Source organism: Varanus komodoensis, unplaced genomic scaffold (genome assembly GCF_004798865.1).
Source record: "Varanus komodoensis strain SLA01 unplaced genomic scaffold, ASM479886v1 scaffold16, whole genome shotgun sequence".
Classification (NCBI taxonomy): domain Eukaryota; kingdom Metazoa; phylum Chordata; class Lepidosauria; order Squamata; family Varanidae; genus Varanus; species Varanus komodoensis.
In genome coordinates, this window is record NW_025335468.1 from 13,893,822 (window position 1) to 13,917,105 (window position 23,284).

Sequence of the window (23,284 nt, forward strand, 5' to 3'; positions counted from 1 at the left end):
AGGACACGGCATAAGTTCATAGATGGCATTTGTTACCATTTCATTTCTCCAGTGAAAGGAGTGTTAAGAGCAAAGCAGGCGAGAGCATCCCGATTGCTTTGAGTGCTCGTTCCAGAGAGCATATGCATATGGAAGTCAGTTCATCATTCTGAGGTCCCTTTGCTGCTCCTTGCTTTTCTTTAGCACTGATTTCAGGGGTTCAAGAAGTCGCCACAGCAGTACAGTTGGATGTTTGCCAATTGGGTTGCCGGTGGCAATTGCAGAGCAATGAGAAATGAAAGTGGCGCTTCTCTGCAGGAGCTGGTTTGACAGTGGTAAAAGCAGAGTGGAATAAAGGGTCCCCAACAGGAGTGCCCTCTCTTCCCATATCTTGTGCTATCCTTGCCCCTTCTTCCTTTCATCCTTCCTTCCTTCTCTGCAAAAGACTAAGAGCCAAATCCTACATATTATGCAGAATAGAAGAGAGTAGATGCTTGGCTAAAAATGCTCCAGTACTTTCTCCAGTGAGGGAATTTTTTTTATTTCTGCACAGTTTTCATCACAGAGCAGCTGAAATATCAAAATGATTGTTGTGTAAATGTCAGGGAAATGAAAGATTAGGGTGGGCATAATTCTGTCACTCTGTGAGATGAGAATAAAAATGAAAAACAAATAAATTAAAACCAGCTTATAAAATTCTATATAAATGATATTCTATTTCTATCCTTCCTATATTGTTCCAAGGGTTAACTTTAATAAAGTTTATGCTGCAGCTTTTTCCCAAAAGCTGGAAGCTCCCGTGCAGAAAAGGCTTCCTAGGGAGTAAGTCCCAGGGAACACAACAGTTCTTCCTTCAGAAGAGATGTGCCTAGCATCGCATTGGTACAGTTTGGATTTCGTAACAGACCGGACCTTGAGACTAATGAGGCCTGGTTTCAGTCATGTACAAAAGAAGAGTGGCCAAGTCCAAGCTAATACTCAAAAAAAGAAATGTTTTCAGGACGATCCTAAGCATGTTTATTTACAGGTCCCAGGGAACCTTGCTCTCCAGTCAGTAGGATTAGGAATACAGCATTACTTTTGTGCAAAAAGCACCCTAGATTGCTCGACGTGTCTGAACTCTTTCTTGGGAGCCAGATGCCATGCAACCTGACCCAGTCTATTTTCTTCCATGGAAAAAATCGGCAGTACAAGTTGTGTATCTTCTCCAACCCTTCCTAGTTCCAGGGCCATCCCCTACTATGTAAGCCGGGTGAGGGGGGGGGGGGGTCTCATTTTTTTTTAAGATGGTGCTTGCCATCCGCAGTTCTTAGAAATACTTATTTTTTCAATATTTGCTGCCCAGTTAATTAGAACAACCCTTTTAGCTGACCAAAAGTAATTACTTGTAATTTTAACTTTAGCCATGTCATATTTATTTTAAATAAATATTTATTTAGGAAAATTTATTTATAAATTTAAATAAAGTTTTGAGGCCACCCTGTGACAAAAGATTTACATATATATACATGCAATGTGATTGCAAACTTAAACAATACCATTTTCTTGGCCGCGTCATAGGTAGTGAAATGTATAGCATTACTTCCACAGAGCGCTGCATGTTCATACAGCAAGCCCTGATCTACAAACTTTCTCGACTTTCACCAAGTACCTGCTTTTTACTGACCTGAAGTCTAGCACAGTTCACACCCTGGTCAGCAACAGAGACCAACTTCTAAAAACACTCCACAGTTTTTCTTCCACCATATCAACTGCTGCTGCTACCGAGAGCTCTTCTGAGGTTTGCCTCAGCTCTTTTGGACTCTGCCTCTGGTGCTGCCCTCGCTGTGCTGTTTCGCTTTTTGCCAGTGACCCCAGTCAGCAGGAGCGTTCCACATGCAGAAGCCACGTGCACACGGACATGTACCTTGCACTGGCCCACTGGTCTCTTCGTACATTTTACACTCAGCGCTGTGAGCCTTGTCTTATTGCTGCACACATACACTGTGAGCTTGCCCTTGAGGGCCATTTCCCCTCCTTAAAAAGAACAGAATGGAGAAATAGCCTTAACACCTTTTCCTGTGGTGGTTCTTCTGTAACCACTGCCTTTTTCCCCAGGATTGGATTAGATTAGATTAGATTCCAAATGCATTTTGGAGAAGCCCCTTCTGCTGTTCCATTTTTTTCTGTCTCCCAAGCTGCTTTTATCAAAATAAATGTGATGCAGAGAGAGCCGGGGGGGGGGGGGGCTGGGAGAGGTGGATTATCGGAGGGAGGGAGGCAGCTGAGCAGGGGAATTCAGGGGAATTAGCCGAGCTAATGAGTATGTCCCCTTGAGCACCACCACTGTGGAGGGAAACTCCCCACACCTCTCCCCGCCACGTGCACCAAAAGCTTCAGACATACTTTTCCTTGAAGCTAGTGGCAATTTCCACGATTCTCCAATCCCTTATCTTATATCATTGCATGCAAGAATTCAATTAAGAGGCCCATCTGACAGGGCCTGTAACTATGACTAGGCTAACTCTTATTAGGTAATCAGTAACTTTTAATACTTTTAAGAATGGTTAACATATAAAAACCTTGGTTCATCCTGAGATTCCTGTGCTTTTTGACTTTTAGTATAAAAGCAACTGAAATGTTTACTAATAGAGGAAATATCTTCCAAAGAAATGGGCAACTGAATGAATTTTGATTTGAATCCCTCAATTTATATGAAGACATGGTCTGAAGAGAGAGATAACAAATGTATTCAAAGGCTGCAATGCATGCATGTACTATCCTATGAATGAACCCCATTGAAGGCAATCTTGTGAGAAGGCAGGCATCTGACTGTCAGCAATTAAGTAATGTTTCCATGATAACCACAAATAGGTTTGGTGTTAGTTAGCTATTAATCAGCAGGGTAGGATGTGTTCACTTCTGTATCTATTAAATAGCACAGGGAAGGCCTTGTGTTACTTCCTTTTGTGACTTTTTTTGGCCGTGGTCCTTGTCCTTGGCTTTCACTGATTCACAAAAGAAAAAAGGGGGGGGGGATCAAACCATGATTGTATTAATGCCCACATGATCGAAATATAATCAGGCACCAGAAACTAAAAAGATAGCTGCATAAAAGGCTTAAACTCAATTGATATGCATTGCTTCAGAAAATGAGGTAGGACCATTCTGGTTTCCAGACTGTGCTTCAGGGAACTCAGGTTCCCCCACAACTAATTAATGAAATTAGTAATGATGCACAAGTTTCCCTAGAAAGGAACTGCCGATTGTTAATGACCATCCCATGCAATCAAGTGTGTCCACTGTGGTCAATTTTCCCCGTGGCTGGAGTGTGTTTTAAAATGTGTCCCAGAACAGAGATATTCAAGCTACATTCAAGCCAGGCCCAACTTCTATGCAAGCTGTTCACAATGGGCAGTCTTTCTTTTAGAGAAACTAGCCCCCATCATTAATCTCATCGACTAGACTGCAACACACAAGGGTTTTTGTGACAGATGCGCAAGGGTAACTCAGCAGGCACGTTTTTGTAGAAAGGGTTTCCTGAAGGTGGAACAGCTGAACACTGCTGCTCCTACTGGCCTTGCAGCGCCCGCACCAAGCTGCATTTCCCAGGCAGAAAACGGGTGGTATTTTGTACTGTGCATGCCCCCTATGTGGGAGCTATCTCAAACTAGTCAAACCCATCTCGGCCAGAAATAAAAGCAAGTACACAATTTGGCTACCAGATTACTGTGTCTCTTATGAGGCACTTTATTAGTTGCTGCAGTATTGCAAAGTTATGGCACACTTGCTGAGAGTGAGATTATGAATTGGGGACATTTTTCTACCCACATCTTCCCATTTTTGAATATCAACCTCTTAAAAAGGCATAATTGATGATGTCTTGGCAGATTCCTTAAATGACAAGGGATTCTTTTAATTCAGTTTTATTTTAATGATACATGGTCTTGAAATTGTAATTTTCCTTCTGTTGGAAAGGGTGGGCTGTAGGCATGAAATAATGCAGTGAAATGTAAATTGGATTGTTAAGGCAATGCATAGAATTTCTGTAAAATGACAAAAGTGCAGCTATTTTAGAAACACAGTGTGTAAGCAGAGAAAAAAGCTGGCAGTATCCTTTAGCTCCAAAATAACTACTGCAGAGCTTTTAGTTACAATTACTAACCTTCAGGCCATGCAGCAAGATTAAGATCTTGGTGGTGGATTTCACATCAAATAAAGGAAAAAGTATTTGCCGGGTCAGAGCCAAAGGCTTAACCATTCTAAAATGCCTTTATGTGCTATGGCTGTCATCCTTTGGTTACTGGGAGGGGTCACAGAATTGATCAGATCTGCTGGCTCGCCGGGGGTGGGGGGTCGGGTCTGACTTGCCAGATCTCTGTGTGGAATCTCCTTTGTATTTGATCTCTGAGAGAAGGAAAAGGAGGCATGCCTTGAGTGTATCACTGGGCATGCTACGGGAGACTGTAGGATCCTGACCCATGGCTCCAGGTTTATACCAACCTTGGAGCTAATATAGAGCAGACTCCCCCCCCCCCCCCGGTTTCAGTGGGCTTGGTAGCAGAATCAAACAATAGCCGTGGAAGGAGGCAGTGATGGAAATTGATGGCTTGCTCCGCACTCCTGTTGAGCTTTGTTTGTGTTGGAGGCTATGTGGTCAGATCCTAACATGAGGATTGGTCTGCCAGCTCCATTCAAAACTGCTAATCTGAATGACTACTTCCAATATTTAAAAACATATAGAGGCTATTCTTTTATTGGATCATTTAGGCCCTTCCATTAGGCAAAACTGCAATCTCAAGCTGCAGGTGCGGGGCATGACATGCTTGAATATTCTCCCCACTCCACCCAGATCTACACACAAAAAATAGAGAAAAATCTTACTAATAGGTAGTTTTTGAGCTGCACAGATGATGTTCATGATGATGACAGAGAGAGAAGGTGGGGGAACCATCAGTTTTGCAATCTTCTTCCCCTGAAATTCAAAGTAGTTTTGATGCAGAGAATGTTTTCCTCTCATCATGTGCTGTGTGGGTAAGTTACTTGCTAATGAGAATTTAATTGCTTCTTTGGTTGGACAATTAGAAAATATTTGCCCTTTCTCACAGCCAGCTCCTATGCAAATTTAAGGCACGCCTAAGCACAAGTTTCAGCCAGTGGCCAAGGCCAGCCAAAATGTATGGATCTGATCCCCTCTTAGCATCCCGCTCTTGATATTTAGCCAGTACTGTGGGTGGGGCATGGTGTTTTCCTTATGAATTAATTGTAAAAGAACTTGGCAAAAAGCATCTCTATTTTTTTCATGTTGCTTACTTGGAGCATAGTGTAACAGTTGCAGTCAATTTTAGTGTTTCCCATAATGTCTTAATTAATGACTTAACGTCTACCCTCATCCTCTCTTGCTTGACACTCAGGGCATTTAATGTCAGTGGCATCATGATCAACCCAACCAAAAATCAGTGGATTACAGCATCAAGGTTTTTCCATCCTAGCAGTTCAATACACAGATATAAAATACTGACGTAAAAATGCTAATTCTAAGAGCAAAAGATGGAAATGGTCTCATATCAGTTTCAAATGGCCAAGTTGCCTTGGTCCCCAGCTTAAAAATGGCCACTAAGGAGCAGATGGTCCCCAGTCCTGAAGCGGCCTGCCCACGACTGAAGGTAAACTGGCGTAAGTGGCACTGCACTCTGAAGGGTCCATCTTATCACAAAACAAGTGGTTTGTTACATATACTATATATAGCCAGACATGTGTCTTTTTAGAATTGAGCCCAGAATATCTGGAATCTTTTAATAATGAACCTGTGTTTTGTTTTTAATTTCAGCTCACTTTTCAATCGTAGAACATGGAAATGGGAGGTGCTAGGTGAACAAAATTTGCTAGCAACGCTTTCTACCATGGCTAACATTTTCTAATCCATCACTGTGCCTTTCTTAAAACAAACCAATGATCATTCTAGTAGAATTTGACAATGTTCCTGTCTCAATTTGTTTTAAATTGTATGTCATTTAAAAGGAGGGAAGGGAGTAGGTGGGCTAAGAGTAATTAGGACTGAGAACAAATATTTAAACAGTCATATTTTTGCATAATGCTTAGAATGTGTTATGTCAATTTGCACAAGACTGTCTTGTCCTGTTTCAGCAGTCAGGCATTCTTTGGTTTCAAACTATATGGAGTTTTAGATAAATCTGAGAAAATGTGCTTTTATGAAGTCAATTTTTAAAGAAACACTTTGGTATTCTGAAGCAAATGTATTTATTTATCAGTATGTGTATAACTAATTTGGTATTTTCACATAATTACGTTGTGTATGTTGTAGATTACAGTATATGTCAATACAGAAAATCTGTGAGAAAAAAAATTAAAACTTGAATTTGTTTCAAGCGGTTGTGTATTTCCCCCCAATTATCCTACATGCTTCTTTTGCAACTATTCTTACTCATTTACTATACATGCCTAAGTTACTCACTTAGCTAACAATAACCACTTCCGTCTTAATCCTGCCACCTATTTTTCCTGATAGGATTCCTGTCTAGTTGGTGAACATGAACATCTTCCTCAGTTGAATTGCTGCAGTTGCATTCCTGTAAAATTTCTGCCTACCATGTAGCTGTTAAAAGCATAAGAAGTGGAAACCATAATCCACTTCAGCCTCAAAAACAGAAACTTGTAACAGTCTATCATTATTTTCTACTATTTCCCAAAAACTTACATTGACACAAAGAAAAGTTGTACTGAAATGTTGCCCCACACTTTATTCAAATAAATAAATAAGTTAAAATAAATATGAATTAAAAATACTTAAATATTTCTGCTACAATATTCCATTACTCAATATTACAAACTAATTTCAAAGTAGGTTTCCATAAGCCACAAAATGGTGTTGAAAAGATGAACAATTTAAAAAAAATAGGCTTTGTTGAAGGCGTGTGTCGATCGGAATTATCTAAGTCCCTTATTCCTGGAACGGGAGCTTCTAAAACAAAAAATCTGCTGGTCAAACTTTGTATATTCCAACCCCTGCTTAGTAAAAGTTTGGTGGAGGGGGGTTACCTGGCAAACTTACTGACAGTAGACGCTATAAATGTTACACACAGAGAGAGGTATCTTCTTTTCTATGCTATCCTTATGTGTGAGAGAAGACACAATTTTTAAGCAACTTGCACTCCATTTCATCCTTCCCACTTTTCTATTACAATTTAACTGCTGAAATGCAACACTATGCATTAGTCAGAACACTTCTGTGGAATTAGTTCAAACACTGTTTCTGAAGATATTCACAGCTAGATAATCTGTCTGACACATCTGTATGATATATCAGTATGAAAGAAGACCTGGTTGACATGTAACGACTATGAGTTGTTTAACCCCAAACATTCCCAAGTGTTCTGGGTTCACATGGTACAGCAACAACCCAGGGAGAGGGTGGTCCTTGAGTGTTTCAGAGAACAGAAATTAGTGAGCAGGTGGGAGCTACGATTCCTTATTCATGCGCACAGAGACCTCACGATTTATTAACTGTGGGCTGTTTGACCATGTGAACTGCAACTATGCTGGGCTTACTCCCACATAGAACAATGCTATGCACATTTATCTGGGCATATGTCTCACTGAATGTAATAGGACCTCCTGAATAGACATGGTTAGTTGCCTGCCTGAATCTATCTATTCTTTCCTGAGAGCAAACACCACAGTGGAGCTTACACCTGAGCAAGCATGCGCCATAGGACTGCACTGCAAAAAACTTGGCATAGGAAAAAACTGATTTTTCTTCTTGTCTTCTGTCTAAAGCCAAGCTCTCAGGTGGGAAAAGTAATCCTTGAAGCGATATAAGAAATAAATATAACATATAAAATATAACTAAATATAAATAATTTATCATAATTTATAAATAATTACAATGTTAAACTAGAAAAACAAAAACCATTTTAGTGGAAAAATGCATAGGGGACTGAATAAGAAACTCCTCTCTCCCCACACTGGTCTTCCATTCTAGCTAGTAGCCTCTGCACCTGCATTTTACTGTTCAAAAAAGTGGAATAAAGTCACAAGTGACTGTGGCACATGTAATCTGGGGCCTCAGAGGAGGAGAGAGCTTCTCTGCTACTGTTTAATCCATGGGCACCCCCTTGTTTGCTACTAAAATTTTGCAGATGACATTACACTGCATTTCTCCCCTAACTTCTTTTGTGAAGAATTTCAGGCATCTTGCCTAGCTCCCTTTTATCCTCACAACACCCCTGTGAGGTGGTTTGGGCTGAGAATGACTGACTGGCCCAAGGTCTCCCAGTGAACTTCATGACCAAGCGGGGACTTGAACCCAGATCTCCCCAGCCTAACGCGCTAAGCACCACACCACCAGATGCGTTTGGCTTCACCACAGCACACACTGGCCCGTCAACTGCTTTGTTTCTCCTCCCTCATCCATTAGACTAAAAACATTACTCTTAGAAGTTAAGTATGGTGTGGGCACAAGCCATGTTTTAAAGGAAGAGATGCAAATGCTGAGCCATAGATGAGGCGAGACAGACTGTTCATTCCCCTTAATCATGCACTGGTGATATGGGGAAAAGATCCCTGCTCTCCGTTCACTGTGCAGGAAGAGAACATGGGAGGGTCACTCCGCTGATTTGTACAATAGTACTTTGCTGATCAGCCAAGAAAAAGAAGACTTTACATGAGAGGGCTGGTACCAGGACACCCCCATCACTTTCTAAAACTTCACTTAGTAAGAAACATGGAAAGGCTTGTGTCTGCTAGCAAAGGCCAGTCCAAGCAAAGGCAAACAAAAACTACACTGTACCTCCTACAGCATTCAAATATAATAATGGATAATTAGCTGCCCTTAATAGTACCTGAATGGGCTGCCTCCACCTGCCTACTGCTATGGGATTTCAGCTGAGTACACAATGGAGAAGATAAGCGCTTGCCCTAAAAGCCGAGCTCACAGCCTATAGAAGTGACATGGCGACACACAATGCTCAGTGTTCCAGCAACTCGAGTCCCTTTGTGTTTCGCTTTCTCAGAATGCCAATTCCATCAGGATTTCCATCGTTTTGTTCTCTGGGTTCTGCATTCGCAAGGTCAGAATCCACCAGCTGCTCCCCTGCTGCTGCCTCTTCTGTCTCACTGCAGCTATCGGAGCAGAACCCTGCATTCTCCGCTATCACAGCAGGGTCGTCGTCCTCGTAGTAACAACAGTAGCACTTCTCCAAGTGGTGGTCAGTCTCACACTGGTTGCTGAATGGAACACACTGGTCCTTCTCCTGTCCTGCTGCAAGGCCGTCATTCACTATGGCAAGAGCAGACAAAAGGGTTTCACTACACAAACAGTCCTCATCGTCCACAAACTCCATTCGCTCTGCTATCTCTTCAGCAGAAGGCTGGCTTGGGTCAGGGTAATCCACAAGAATTGTGTCCTGTCTGCGCTTGAAGCAATCAGAATGATCATAGTCAGGATAGGTCTCTTCTGGATAACCTTAGGATATAAAATAAACTTGTCTTAGATGGAACATCTTAACGCATAGCATTGTTGGATCTATTCTAAGAGTTTCTAAATTCAACCGACACCTTTAATTTCAGGTGCATTTACTTTCAATTCTACGTACTTAGGATTGTTCCCAGAGGAGATGGCTTCAGTACTGAAATCGAATGCATTTAGAATGAGATTCAATCCTCCCCAGAATCTGTATGGAATAGATCCCCACTAACCATGTCCAACAAATGGGGAGCTAACACACTGTCTTCTTAGATCAAATATGCCCTCCCACTGCCTAACTGGGAAGAACAGTTCACTACATTACATTACAACACTTTAACTGTTTTCCAGTTTGTTCGGCTTTCCTTCACTCAGTATCCACCAACATGGTGCCTTTCATTTGTTTTGCACTGTACCTCCCATGAGTCCTGACGTTTGACAATGCTGGACTGATGCAGCTCCAAGTCTGCAAATGGCTGGCGGGCAACGAGTTCTGCAGTGCCACCCAGCTGCCCAACTTGCATGGGGCTACTTGCAAACAGCGGCCTTGTGGGGAGGAAAGCTCCAGGCCGGTAGAGCTACTGCACCAACTCGGCAGACTGGCAGGCAAGGACACTAAAGGGGTTCTGACACCTAGGACTCCAGGGAGACCCTGGAGATGCCATGGTTCTTCCACATCACAGGCATCAGACCAGGCACAGAACAGCATGAAGAGGTGTGAGAGCAGTGCGGTGTGTGCCTCTGCAGCCCATCACTGCCCCAGTGTGCGTGCAGTGGGGGGCATAGACCAACAGTCCAGTACACAGAATTGGGGCAGGGGCTCCCTCTTGTCCTTCAAAGGCACAACAAGTCTCAGGCCATTGTTGCTTTTCAAGCTGCCCACTACAGCCCTTCCCAGCACACGAGATGGGAAGCGGGCTTGAGGAACAGCCCTGTAAGCTCTCAGGCATGTGCTACAGTACTCCGCAGTCGGACAGCCTGAGACACTTAAGAAACTGACGTGGCTCTCTCTTCGGGTCTACAGAGCCGCGAAAGAACGAAGAGAGCCAGGTGCTCAGGGGCTCAGAATCCCAAATGGCTTCCTGTGTTAACGGCTTCCTGTTCTTTAAGCAAGGCACCCCCCTCCGCCCACACACACACTCACGCTGCCCTCAGACAGAACCAAAAAGTCCTCCTCCTCACCTTCCCAGTCCTGCATATAAGGAGCCTCTTCAGCTTCTTTCTCTGGGGAGATTCCATCTATGAGCTTGCCTTCTTTCATGACCTTAGTAATTTCTCGCAATTGCTGAAGCAGCCTTTTCTCTTGGTTAGTTGTGGAATTTTGGGCTCTGCTATGAGACAAGAATTAAAAAACACAGAGCTGCAACCTGTGGTTGTTAACTTGGCAGTGTCTCCGGTTTTAGACAAAGGATGGGGAACTGGTTGCCCCCCCCCCCCAGATATATTAGCCTTACATCCCACTGGCAATAAGTGGTAAGGATTTCCAAGAGCAGCAAGCCAAAACCTCTGCAGAGCCCCCAGCTGCCCACCCTCTGCTTTGACATTTAGAGGCACAGTTCTCAAATCTCTGCACAAGCCTTTCAGTGGGATAACAGGAAGGATGACTGACTGAAGGGGCAGTGAGAAGAAAATTGATGAAAAGGAGAGAAAAAGGCGAGGGGCTACATGATGTCATGGCATGAGAGGGCCCTACAGAGGTGCATATGTGGATGCAGCGAGGACTATCAGGCTACGCAGCCTGTTGGCACTGACGGCTGTGGGCAAGAGAAGGCCGGCACGCTGGCACCTGCTCGGATCACTAGAGGAGAAAGAAGCCTGTGCCGCCCTGGCTATTCACTGCACACCCCAGGAACCCCTATTCAGCAGCCTCCCCCAGGCTGGTACCTCCAAGTGAGCCAGACTATGACTCCAGTGATAGCAGGCCCTGCTGGAACGTGAAGTCCAAAAGAACAGGAGGACACAGGACAGTTGGGACAAGCTGGCTGACGTGCCTAGATCCATCTTTCAAACTCATTCATTGAGTGAGTTACTCATTTCAGTTCTATACCACTCTGTGGGCTGTTTACAAACACATTACAAATCTATTGTGTGCAACATAACTATTTACATACAAACCTATGAACAGACAGCATACCAGGTAAAGAAGCAACATACAGTGTGGTTATGGGCACATTCCTATACATGTTTAGATAAAGTACAAGGCCGACTCAGCTGCCTGAGGAAAGCTGGGAACTGTAGGCCTTTCTTCTGCCTTAAATGCCTTTCAAGGCAGTAACGGCCCTAAGTCAGTTTAATGAACCTCTAGAATTTATAGGTGGTATTTAGAAGCATAGAAACAGAGAGAGCCAGAAGGGGTCTCCTGGGCCATCTAGTCTGACCTCCAGCTCCAGCCGGCTTCGCTCACGACATGCCTATCACGTTCATTTAGATACCGGCTGTTCTAAATTCAGTTGCAAACAGGGACCTTGCACTGGAATATTATAGATAAAACAAAATCAAACTGCTGCCTCACATTTGTAACCATTTCCCACCCTTTGAATGAACTAGTTTGATTTCATGGAATGTTTGCAAAAGTCATTTGTGTGGCAGTGAAGGTTCTGTGGTGGACTAGAGATCCTAACACCAATTTGGTGAGGGAAGGAAAAGGACAGAGGGGCAGCAGAGCTGGGTCAGCCAATGCAGCAAGGAGGCAGGTGCCTGCGTTTCATATCCTGACCTGAAAGAACCACTCAAATCTTTGTCTGAGTGCATTTTCTCCTTTTATTTAGCAATTCATTTTACTGCTCATACTAAAAGAAATGCTGGATACTGAGCAATTATATAGAAGACCCGAAGGCATTAAAGACTGGGAAGTAAGTGGAATGAGTGACCTTTTATATATTTTCATTTTCATTTATTGAAAGAGATCAAGTGACTCACTCTTTTTTATCATTTTTGCCATGCAGATTAAATGTCATGGAAAGAGGAAAGCCTTCAAACTACTTACATAGTTTTTCAAATTTTAAAAAACTCCCCACAGATAGCTGTGAAGTTGCTTGTGTTTGTTTCTGATTTTGCATATTTGCATAATGCAACCCACCTGACTGTTTGCAGCACAGCCATGGTGACCATCTGAAGCTCCATGCCCAAGAAGATGCTTGGACAAATCTATCCATTCCCATTTCTCATTTGTACAATCATAACATGTGTATGCACCGATGGGTACCGCTTGGCTTGATATTCACAACTTTTGCAAGCTGTTGTCTAGGACATCAGGGGTGCGGAACATTTTTTCAGGGTAGGACCAAATTCTATTTTGGAGCTCTTTGGGACCATAGTGGCTCAAAATACCCCAAACGCCAGCATACCTTTACTTCAAGCTCTTACCGGTAGTAGCTACGTCTTCCGAGATTTATCTTGTAGAATGGGGAAAAGGGTTCACAGAAAGCCCAAGAACTACTGACCAATCAGTGGTTTGGAGGAAAAAGGTTCTCATGCAGGGAATGCCAGAGGGCAGACCGGGGCCCCTAACGGGTCTAGTCAGGGCTGGCACGAACACAGGCCCAATTTGAACGGATGGAGTAACAGTTCTGATTGTAGACAAATAATGAATAACCAAATAATTAACTAATCACTAACTAATAACTAAGTGGAGAATTTACATGGTCCTCCAAAGGGCCCTTTCATGGGATTATGAAGTCCAAGGTTTAAAATTACCTAGTTGCACCATGGATCCTTAACACTTTTTATTTAAAAATAAGATCCATTGAATTTAGTGGGATTCTGAGTAAAAATGCCCATATTGGAAGCTAAATCTTAAAGAAAAAAAACAGTGCTCCGTGTAAGAATAGAGAAGAATATATTAATACAATCTGCTTTGAATGCAAGCAAATAGTATTCTTAGTATATAAGCTATTTGTTTGGGCAACATTTGTCAGAATCCTCACAGAATTTAAGATGCTTCCTCTTCCATGCTCTGAATAAACAAAGATTAATACTGAGTATAACAATTACCATATTTTTTGCTCTATAAGACGCACTTTTCCCCCCCTCAAAAGTAAGGGGAAATGGCTGTACGTCTTATGGAGCGAATGTGTGTGTGCAGTAAGTCTGTCAGATGTGCAGCCCATGGGGAAGTGATGGGGAATGTGCCTGTGATTATGTGCCCATTTGATTCAGAATATTTTTTTCTTGTTTTCCTCCTCTAAAAACTAGGTGCATCTTATGGTCAGGCGCGTCTTACAGAGCGAAAAATACGGCATATCTCTATTGTTCTGATTTCCCTAAATAAGGGATGTTCAGTCTTCTTCCCCATACCATTACACTTCTATATGGGGAAACTCCCCCTGTTCCACTCACTAAGCACAAGTTAAATATAAGTATTATGAAATAGAATTTAAGAAGATAATATATTGCAGAAGCAATTATTTCATATAGATTCCAAATGTATAGATTATATAGATTCCTTAGAGTAGGTATGAGATCTCTGCAATCACTGTGTTTTTCAACAGAACAATAGAACAACAAGCAATTAAAGGGACCACTCTAAAAATCGTGGGTGCACATTTCTTCTCAGCAAACTGAAATTCAACACTTCCATTTAAACACAGCATCAGAGAAAAGCAAAGTTAAACCATGACAAACTAGTGTCCAACATCTTCAAGAGATTCATCTCTTGATTTAAAAGCAGGTTTGCCTGAACTGTCTATTCTGCATAGACATTCCAAAAAAGAATTCACCTTTGTCAATCTGCCAAAAGAAGAAAGCCCAAAAACACTTACCTCTCACAGTTGGGTCCCACTCTACTGATTAATTTTTCCATGGCCTCTTCCGTCTCTTTCAGCTTGTCTTGAAGCTGGGCAAGCTCATAGTCAGCTGTAAAGCAAACATGGCCAAGAGGCACCAGTCACAGCAGCTCCAGCAATTCGCTCAGCGTAAGCTGCCTGGACTGACTGGAGGGCACAGCAAGCGAACCTGGAACTTCTGAGGGAATCATGGGTGGTGACTAGGAAAGCTTTACCAATAAATAGAACAGATGGAAATAATCTTTTATCCTACCCAGGCAGAAGGAGAGGAAAAGGCCGTTCCCAAAAGGCCGGGAGAAGTGTAGAGAATGTACCCAGTTGCTCCCAAGAAGCTGCCTGCAGGGTGACTGGCTGACTCGAAATCCCTGGAGATTTAGAGATGCCAAGGCTGTGACACTGTAAGCCACACCAGCTCTGATTTATTTCTTATTTCTATGTTCGCCCGTAGCTGGAGCTCTCGTGACACAGAGCATTCTGCAGGCTATTCACTAGTTTGGGCAGTAGGAAGCAGATTCAGGATGCAATCCTATGAATAGGCTTTTTTGGCAGTAAGCTCCATGGAATGGTGTGGGGTTTATGACTGCATCGATATTAACAGGATTATACTGAAAGCAACAGAAGGAATCAAAAGGGCGTAAGAATCCTTCGGCGCGTGCGCCAGTGCTTAAGCATGAAAAAAGACAGAATGCTCTGGTGATAGAGAAAGAGTGATGTCCATCTTCAAGCTCCACTTGATTCAGCAGATTTTTAGAGAAGACCTTGCATCTCAAAGCAGGGCCTTCACAGTAGCAGCGCTCGCTCTAGGGAATGCCCTGTCCCGTACCGTTTGGCGGGCAAAACACGTGTTGCATTTTAAATACCTTGGGAAATGTCTGTGTAAGCTTTCCCTGACTTACAATTGACTATAATGATGCTCCTTCATTCACTTATGTTTGGGGAGGCAAAACTCAGACCAGAGAGACGCTTAGACAGAACTGGACTTTGTATTCACAAAACTGGCATCAGTTGAGACCTAGAGAACAGGTTGTCTTAGCCAGAGTTTAAAACAAATTGAAGAGCATGGCATGAGATTAATTAGAATTAACTTGTTCCCAAACTAGATACATTTCCAGAAACTTTCTCTGGTTAAATTTAACTTATCAAATAGCAAAATGCAATTGAAAATATGCTACTGAAGAACAGAGTGAAAATAGGAACTAGCCACATGACAGAGACAACTGCTACCTTGAGCTATCTGGGGTCACATTCCGCAAAGATACACCTTAAACTATTCCAGAAGCTTAGTGAAAGACATGAAACACGAGTTGCTTCAAATGATAAAGTGGGGTGGGTCAAAGGTAAAACAAGGCAATAAACGTAACCCTCCCCTTTCTTGCCCCACATAAACAATTACCGTATTTTGCTTTCAAGCCTGTTCTGGAATGATTATAGACCAGAGGTGGCTGTCCAGAGCTTCTGGTGTATCACTCCCATCTGCCTCTGCTGGTATAACCAATTGCAAGAGAAGAGGGAACGTAAGGCCAAAACATCAGCTGGACTGCAGCTTACCCACTGCTGCCCTGGCCACACAACACCTGGTCATAGAGTGCTGATGTTCACTCCCACATCACCCCACTGACTTTTTGGGAAAAGAAAAAGAGAGAAAATGGTGGAAAAATACAAGTGGAAATGATGCCATCTGCACCCCAGACATTTATGAATGATGGCAGAACTATTACTCCATTAACACCTGATCTGGAAACACCCCTGGGCAAGTATTTTATGGCTACCTGCACTTACCAGTTGTACAAAGTAATGAGGATGTCTTTAAATACTGTATGTAACCACCACCTACATCCCACTGTGTCAGACCCTACAGTGCTGGATTTATTTGCCAAAGGAAAACAATTCTGGGTGCAATTTCAAATCATTTTTAGCAATTTTACTTACTGATCTTCCTGTTTGTATTCCCAGATACCGAAGGACACGTCCGTTCGGCTGCCATGGTTTTCCCTTTAGAAGAAAGCTGTTAATGGAAAAGGTAACTATTTTAGGAACGCTGATAAAGGGCATCATGAGAAAGAAAAAGACACAGTAGAAACCCTATTCTGCCATTCTGGGCGTGAGCTGTGACAAGCCTTGGGCTGACTCACAGCGCACAGCAGAGGAGCAGGGCAGGAAACTCCTAATTTACAACCTACTCCCTTCTCCATAATGTCTGAAATCAAAGAACTGTCACTTGTTCAGACTCTAGTCATGGAACAAAACAGGAACAGAAATAATGGTTTGATTCTGCTTTGTTCTTACTAGACTACGCACCTTGCATCTGAACATTAAGGAAACTGTAGTTAATTGAAACTGAAAGTGGATAGTTTTCTCCTATGGCATGTGATGATAGTTTTCTGTTATGTTTGATGTGAAGCAAAAACTAAAGAATATCCCATTTTGGAGGGCAGGAGGAAGACTGGGCAAGAAATCTTTCCTCTGTTCCTCCCTCCATGCCCTCCTAAACCCTCTCCAAAGGATCAGAGGGACCCATAGGCTGCAGGGATGATGGGGAGCAGTGGAATCTTGCGCTGTTCCAGATTTCCATGTTTTCTCCTCCCTCTACTACCACATAAAACACAATCCACATTGTTAGCGAGGTACCTCCATCCCTCAGGAGAGGCTTTTTGGGAGGTACTGGGGTAGATGTGAAAAATAATCCTGTTGTGTGAGATTCCCTTCCACTCCAAAGTCTTGCATATCACCCCAAACTAGACCAGATCTGGAAAAACACAGGCTTCATCTAGTGAAATTCAGATTAGACAAAACCTGACAAAATGCTTAGTACAATACAACACTGCATTTCAAAAACTGCATCATACTCCGCATTAAGGAATTCTCCCTATCCTATGTAAACAGTGTAGCCACTGTAAGGAGGAGGTGGGTTGCCAAATGACTCTTATTTTAAATCCGGGTCAATTTATTTTCTATTGTGTAGCAAAATAAAATAAAATCTGGTTGTTCAGCCTGACCTCACAGCATCAGAATCTGCCGCTATGCTGTGCGGCTTCCACTTGCACAAAGGCTCATAGGTGGCCATTTAATTGTGCTTACCCTACTCAGCTTGGTTCCACAGCACACGCTGTAGCAAAGTTGATTAGGTGGAACATGCCCATCAGTTATTTCATTCCTTTCCAGTAATTTTCAACAATTTCAAACTGCTTTTAGCTTAATGAGTTTTGCCCACTGGGGCAATAAATATATAAATCTCATTTAAAAAATAAATAAGGACCCGTTTAAAGCTAGCTGAGAATTTTCAAATTACTGTATTAATGCAACTGTAATTTTAAGGGTTAAAGAGTCATGTTCTTACCTTAAAAAGAATGTACAATATATATAAAAGGATCCCAAATCCATATATTGGGATGACTTGTCCCACAAGACCTCTTCCGCTGCCGCTGCCTCCTCCTCCTCCTGCTCCTCCTCCTCCACCACCACCCTTGGCCTTGGCAACGGCTTCTGCAAGATGAGATCTTGGAAAATGGGTAGCAGGCAGTTTGACTTCTGGAAAGACCTGAGGACGCATTGTTGGAGGAAACCAACCAGCCTTCCCTGAAATTCAAGGTTAAAAAGATCCATTCTGAAACAGATGTGGTGTTTTAAGATTTTTTAACTTTTCTGTGAAGAAGATAACTCTGAATATTCTGAATGTCTAACATCTCTATCACATGCCACCAGCTAGCCTTCCCTAACTTGTTTTGGAGACGTTTTGAACTACAAGTTCCATCAGCCCCAGCCAGCCTAAGCAGAAGCACAATACGATTTCTTCTCCAAAGCACTTGGAGGCACCAAGTTGGAGAAGGCTGCCATAAACTACCAGCAGCCATCAACAGAAAGTTCTTGAGTAAGTTCATAATCATCATATGACTAGGTGGCATGAATCCCCTGGAACTAGCATTAGATAAATGAATGTACCTTGAAAGGTTACAAAGGGTGCAGCACTGCCTATGGTACTGACAGTTGCCTTAGACAAATGTTACCCGCCAAGTTAAAACATGGCTACTATTCTGTTCCAGAAGCAGAAAAGTTGAAAGATTGGTAGGGAAGATAGAACAGAACCCAGAAGTCTATACAGAAATATGCACAAACCAGAACTTCGGTTGGTCTTTCAGGGCTTTATTGTTTCTACCGCCAAAAAGAAACAACATTTAAGTATTTTTTAAAGAGCTAGCCTTTTTCAGTGGGTAATGTATTGCCCAACACTGCTTAATGGCTGAATAAACCAGTCATATGTTTCTCAAATTTCCACCCCATTTGATCTCAATCATAATCTGTTGGGTAGCATAAGCACGCAGGGCTTCAACAAAGACATCATACGTCTTGCACAACAGATGTAGCAATCAAGATGGGATGCCTTTGAATTTTACAATCTATGCTCATCTATTTCTTTTTTTCTATAGGAAAAGTTTAGTGTAATTCTTTCATGGGTACTAGTACCAATGGTGTTAATTGGTGTTGGTGTTAATTTTCAGTGGAAAAGATTTGGTGATGGGAGCTGTATGGCAAAGTTTGTAAGAACAAGTAGTGGATGAACACCTGTATTTTCAATATTGCTTCTATTTTCCTATAATAGTTCTTGTCTAAACTTGCATGCTTCAATGCATGGATACCCAATGCAAAATCCACATCACGTACAATAACCTATACGAGATGTTTTTGGCCTGCAACTCCCAGGATTCCTGACACTGGCCTTGTTGGCTGGGGGTTATAGGAGTTGAAACCCAAAAATCTGAAAGACACCAGTTTGAGGACAACTGAGGCAGACTCATCTTAAAATCAGATTTCCCCCTTACAATTATGTTTGCAATATGAAGATGCATTTTCCAATTTACAAAAACCCTGAACGGCAGCTTTGATTCTAAACATTCTCACCCTTTCTTTGCCGAAGCAATTAAAATTTCCCACAATTTGCCTGAATGATTCAAATAAGTGAGGCCTGCATTCTCTCAAGATTTATACCCTCTATCCTACATTTTCAGTCTCCCCTTCCTCCTCTCCACTTCACCAACCTTACTCTGTATTCTTTGCCCACCAAGCCCAAAGCACATTGGGCTATTTCTGTGTACCCTCTAAGAGTTTCCTCTGAAGTTTTTTGTGTTTGTGCAAATCTTGGGGTTTCCCTTAACCAGTTGTGACCACTCATATGGGTGGACAGTACTATTTCGGCTTTATAAGGATCAACACTCAGAGAGCAGAGTGCACTATTAGTATGTAGGAAGCAACATGCAAGCTATTTCTTATTTAACGGGGAGCCTTGCTGATACAGCAGGGATGCTTTGAACTGGCTACAACCAGTTCTAAGAAATGCATCAGCACCTTCACTTCCTGGGTGGATTAAACAGCAGGAGGATAGGAACTTAGGAAATGGATGACATATTCATGAAACTGCCTCTTACAAGGGAAAGTGAACAAAAAGCACTAAATTGGCAGACACATTTTAAGCAAACTGTTTATTCAAATCTCCTTTGATGCATCCTTTACTTTTTCAAACTGAAAACCACAGTCTCGTGGCTATAGTTAGCAAAATTCTAGTAACGGGAGAATTTTTAGGGAGATTGCCTCGTGAATGTTACTGATTTCTTAGGCCACCATTTATTTATTCTTAAAATACACTTGCCCATCTGTTGCATACATTAACATGGGTTCTTTCTTTAAGCAGATGTAAACATGCAGAAGGATCATGTGATCTAGCTCTTCTTAGTACAAGACAAAAGGTGAATGGGGGGTGGGATCTGCAAACACTCTCTCTGCATGTAGACCGGCAGGATGTTATATCCAAAGTCAGGAGTGGGGAACCGAAATTGTCTCTTTAAACTGCCCAAGCATGGTAAGTGACATGGGTGGTGGGCGGGGGGGGGGGGGAGAGAAGAGGACATATCCTATCAGATCACTTGCCAAAGCATCAGCTAGTGCTTCTTCAGCAGGCACTTCAGTCAGGGAGTCTAGGCCTTTCTCAGCAGGAAAAAGACTTCCTTGAACAGGTGATGCAGAAATGAAGCAGGATGTGTCAGTTTCGCTGTACTCCCTTCCCCTTGCATAAGTTAAGCTGCCTCAGTTGCTCTCCTGCTTCTTCTTCTGAGAGATGGGTCCTTTTCCCAAGACTCTGAGTCAAATGGAGCTGCCTGGATGGAGGTTCCCCATCCTGTCATAAGTGGGCTTTGGTCCACAAAGGCTAGCACTGTAATGTGGAGGTGGGCAGATAGGCTGGAATCTATAGGTAACTCTCTGAGGGACTGACATGACATATATACTTGTATTTAGTAAGCATGCTCAATTCAATCACTCTCTAGTTTGCTTTTCCAACACAAACTGAATTTCTCATGTAAATTACACTATGCAATTTAGTCTAGTTCAAAATCTCCATTTACCATTTTTCAGAAAAACTCACATCACTGAAAATAAGGCAAGAAGTTGCTGAAATAATTCAGTGTTAACCATGATGTTGACTTTTCCCATACATGAGAAATTATTGACAATCATATAATTTCTCATGTGCAATCACAGGCACACCCTATGGTAACAATGAAATCAGGCCCATTACATTTGACTGGCCAGCAAAGAATTGGAGGGAAAGGCAGGGGAAAATGCAATAAGCAGAAAAACACAGTCCAAGAGGTTTTAGTGATCTTTTTATTTTACATAACATATCCAAAGAATTGTATAGGAAAAAAAATTAATTATGGACATTGTAATTGTAATGATTGCAAACTAATGTTGCAAGGGATGGCTCAAAAACATAGCACAGCAATGAAACCAAGCCAAACAAAACCATATTATTAAACTTCTACTCATATATAAGCTCCAAATTCAATGGCACTTACTCCTGATAAGTGTATCAGGACTACACTGAACACACTGATGTAAAATAAACACTACTGTATCTGTTGTAGCCCAAAAGATAGGAAACCCTCTTTGAATACTGAAATTTGAAGTCTACAGTCAAGAGAGCAACTGCAGCAACTGTTCATTCAATGTAACTAACTTCATCCCAAGCAGAGAAACCATAAATTAGCAACCAGCACCATTTGGATAAACTCCCTACCTGTTGCCATATTAATTCTGATCTTGTTGCCTTCCCATTCCACACCCTTTTCAAAATTACTGTGGAGGAACAGTAACCTTACCCAATACCTTACCCAATGCCCTCCAGAAGTACTTGGCTATTACTTTTATCATCAATATAAGGTAGTGGATAGAGGAAGGCTGGGGCAGAAAATATTGGTGTGTGAACTGACTTTGCAAATAAGTTTTTGTGCTTATGTGCATTTGTACCTGTAAGTATATGCAAATTTGCTACTTTACTAATTTTACACTTTTGCAAGAAAAACTGTAAATTCAATTCGATGCAAAGTGCTTTACATTCAACCAACCCAATCACTCCCAGTCTAACGCCTTGTGTTCCTTAAAAGCAATACAAGATGGGTAAACTACAACGTTCCTACTTTAAGTATCAACAAACATCTAGTTCTGCAACTTCTGTGGCAGAACAATGTGAGAGCCGTGCAGGGTACTAGTTAACTTTGGAATGGAGCTCAGGAGATTCAGGTTCTAGCAGCTGCTCCCAGTCTACCTACCCCCTTAGGGAGGGTAAAATGGAGAGGAGAACCGTGTGAGCCTGCTGGGGTTACTTCCAAGAGGGAAAAAGGAGGGGAACAAACGTGATGATAATAAAGGGGAAAAAATGAGGCAGCTTGGAAAGGGGGGGAGGGGATCGGGGAGAGGCGCCCGGTGGCCTTCAGCGCGGCCGCTTACCCTCGGGCCCGCCAGCCGGTGTGGGCGGCGCGCCGCCACTGGGCTCCTGCTGCCTCCAGCCCCGCGGAAGGAAAACCTTGGGCAGGAGCAGCGACACGCACAAGACCACGCAGGAGGCCAGGGCCACCCTGCGGAACGTCGAGTACGCCATGGCCGGCCGGGGCTCGCGGAGCGGAAAGCGCCGCGCTTAGCCCACGACGTCACTTCCTCCCCTCCTCGCGCTTTACTAGGGAGTTTAGCATCTTCGGAAAATGCGAGCGACAGGGCCGCTACGGAGCGTGCGCGGGAGTCTTGAACATGCGCTTTGCGGCTTCCGAAGACAGGGACGGGCCCTTCCTGCCCTCACTTCGGCCGGAGCGAGCGCTGCGCACGAGGAGCAGAGCTCGGCCGTGATTGGCGGCGCTGCGCGGCTCCTGCTCGGGCGCGCGGGCGCTTCGGGCGCTCGCTTTTCCCTCGACGCGGCGCTCTCGCGGCCCGGCCCCGAGACTCGGAGCGAGTGTCAGTTGCGAGGAGTCCGTTAAAAGAATCGCTAATTGATCGTGATTGTATTCTCTACCCCGCATCGGTTTTATTTTTAATTTGCGTCAATACTGCGATTTGGGTAATATAATTTACGTAGCTATATTAAGAAATGGATTGACTCCATAAAGAAACCACAGCCCTGAATTTAGAGCAACTCAGAAGGGATGTCGTGGTTGGGAAGTTTTGAGGGGCTTTCATTCTTAGGGTCGCTGGAAGTCGGATAGGATTTGATAGCACGTAGCAACAACAGTAAATATTATGATAGGTGCTGTAGAAAAGCCTTGAACCAGGGCTGAGGGACCTGTGGCCCTCCGTATGTTCGTGGACTGCAACTCCCATCAGTCCTAGCCAGCATAGCCAATGGTCAGGGATATGGCAGTTGCAGCCTGACAACCACAGGAGGCCTTCACAGCGCCCACCCCTGCCTTAAGTAATTTTCCTCTGTGCCAGCTTTCCTCTGACCAGGCACCTTCCAGATGTATTGGATGTCAGTTCCCATTAACCCCAGCCAGCATGCAAATGAATGAATGCTGGGTGTTGTAGTCAAAAACAGCTGGAGGACTCCAGGTTGGGGAAGGCTATTTCTACTGACGAGGAACACAAGGTGCACCACCCTTCTCAGCATTCCTGGCCCTTTGGTGAGGTTGTGGAGGCAGTTTGGAGCAATTTGCACTTTCCCCCCTCCTGGACTTTCCCTCTGGGTGGGCCCGATCCAAAGCAACACACACCACAGAGGAAAGGAGCCAAAGGAGTAGGGGCT

General features: G+C 43.2%; 1 protein-coding gene across 3 annotated transcripts; it reads right to left on the minus strand.

The window, feature by feature from the left end:
- Positions 1 to 6,202: 6,202 nt before the first annotated feature.
- Positions 6,203 to 22,166, minus strand: RIC3 (RIC3 acetylcholine receptor chaperone). 3 transcript variants are annotated; one of them, XM_044425919.1, is made up of 6 exons: positions 22,003 to 22,166; positions 17,564 to 17,802; positions 16,156 to 16,231; positions 14,203 to 14,296; positions 10,625 to 10,770; positions 6,203 to 9,442 (listed from the first exon to the last, which is right to left on the minus strand). In XM_044425919.1, the coding sequence occupies exons 1-6, from the start codon at positions 22,151 to 22,153 to the stop codon at positions 8,946 to 8,948; spliced, it is 1,203 nt and encodes a 400-aa protein (XP_044281854.1). In that variant the 5' UTR covers positions 22,154 to 22,166; the 3' UTR covers positions 6,203 to 8,945. The 3 variants fall into 3 exon arrangements, with proteins under 3 accessions (XP_044281854.1, XP_044281855.1, XP_044281853.1); XM_044425920.1 differs by having other exon boundaries at positions 6,203 to 9,256; positions 10,625 to 10,773; XM_044425918.1 differs by having other exon boundaries at positions 10,625 to 10,773.
- Positions 22,167 to 23,284: the final 1,118 nt, after the last annotated feature.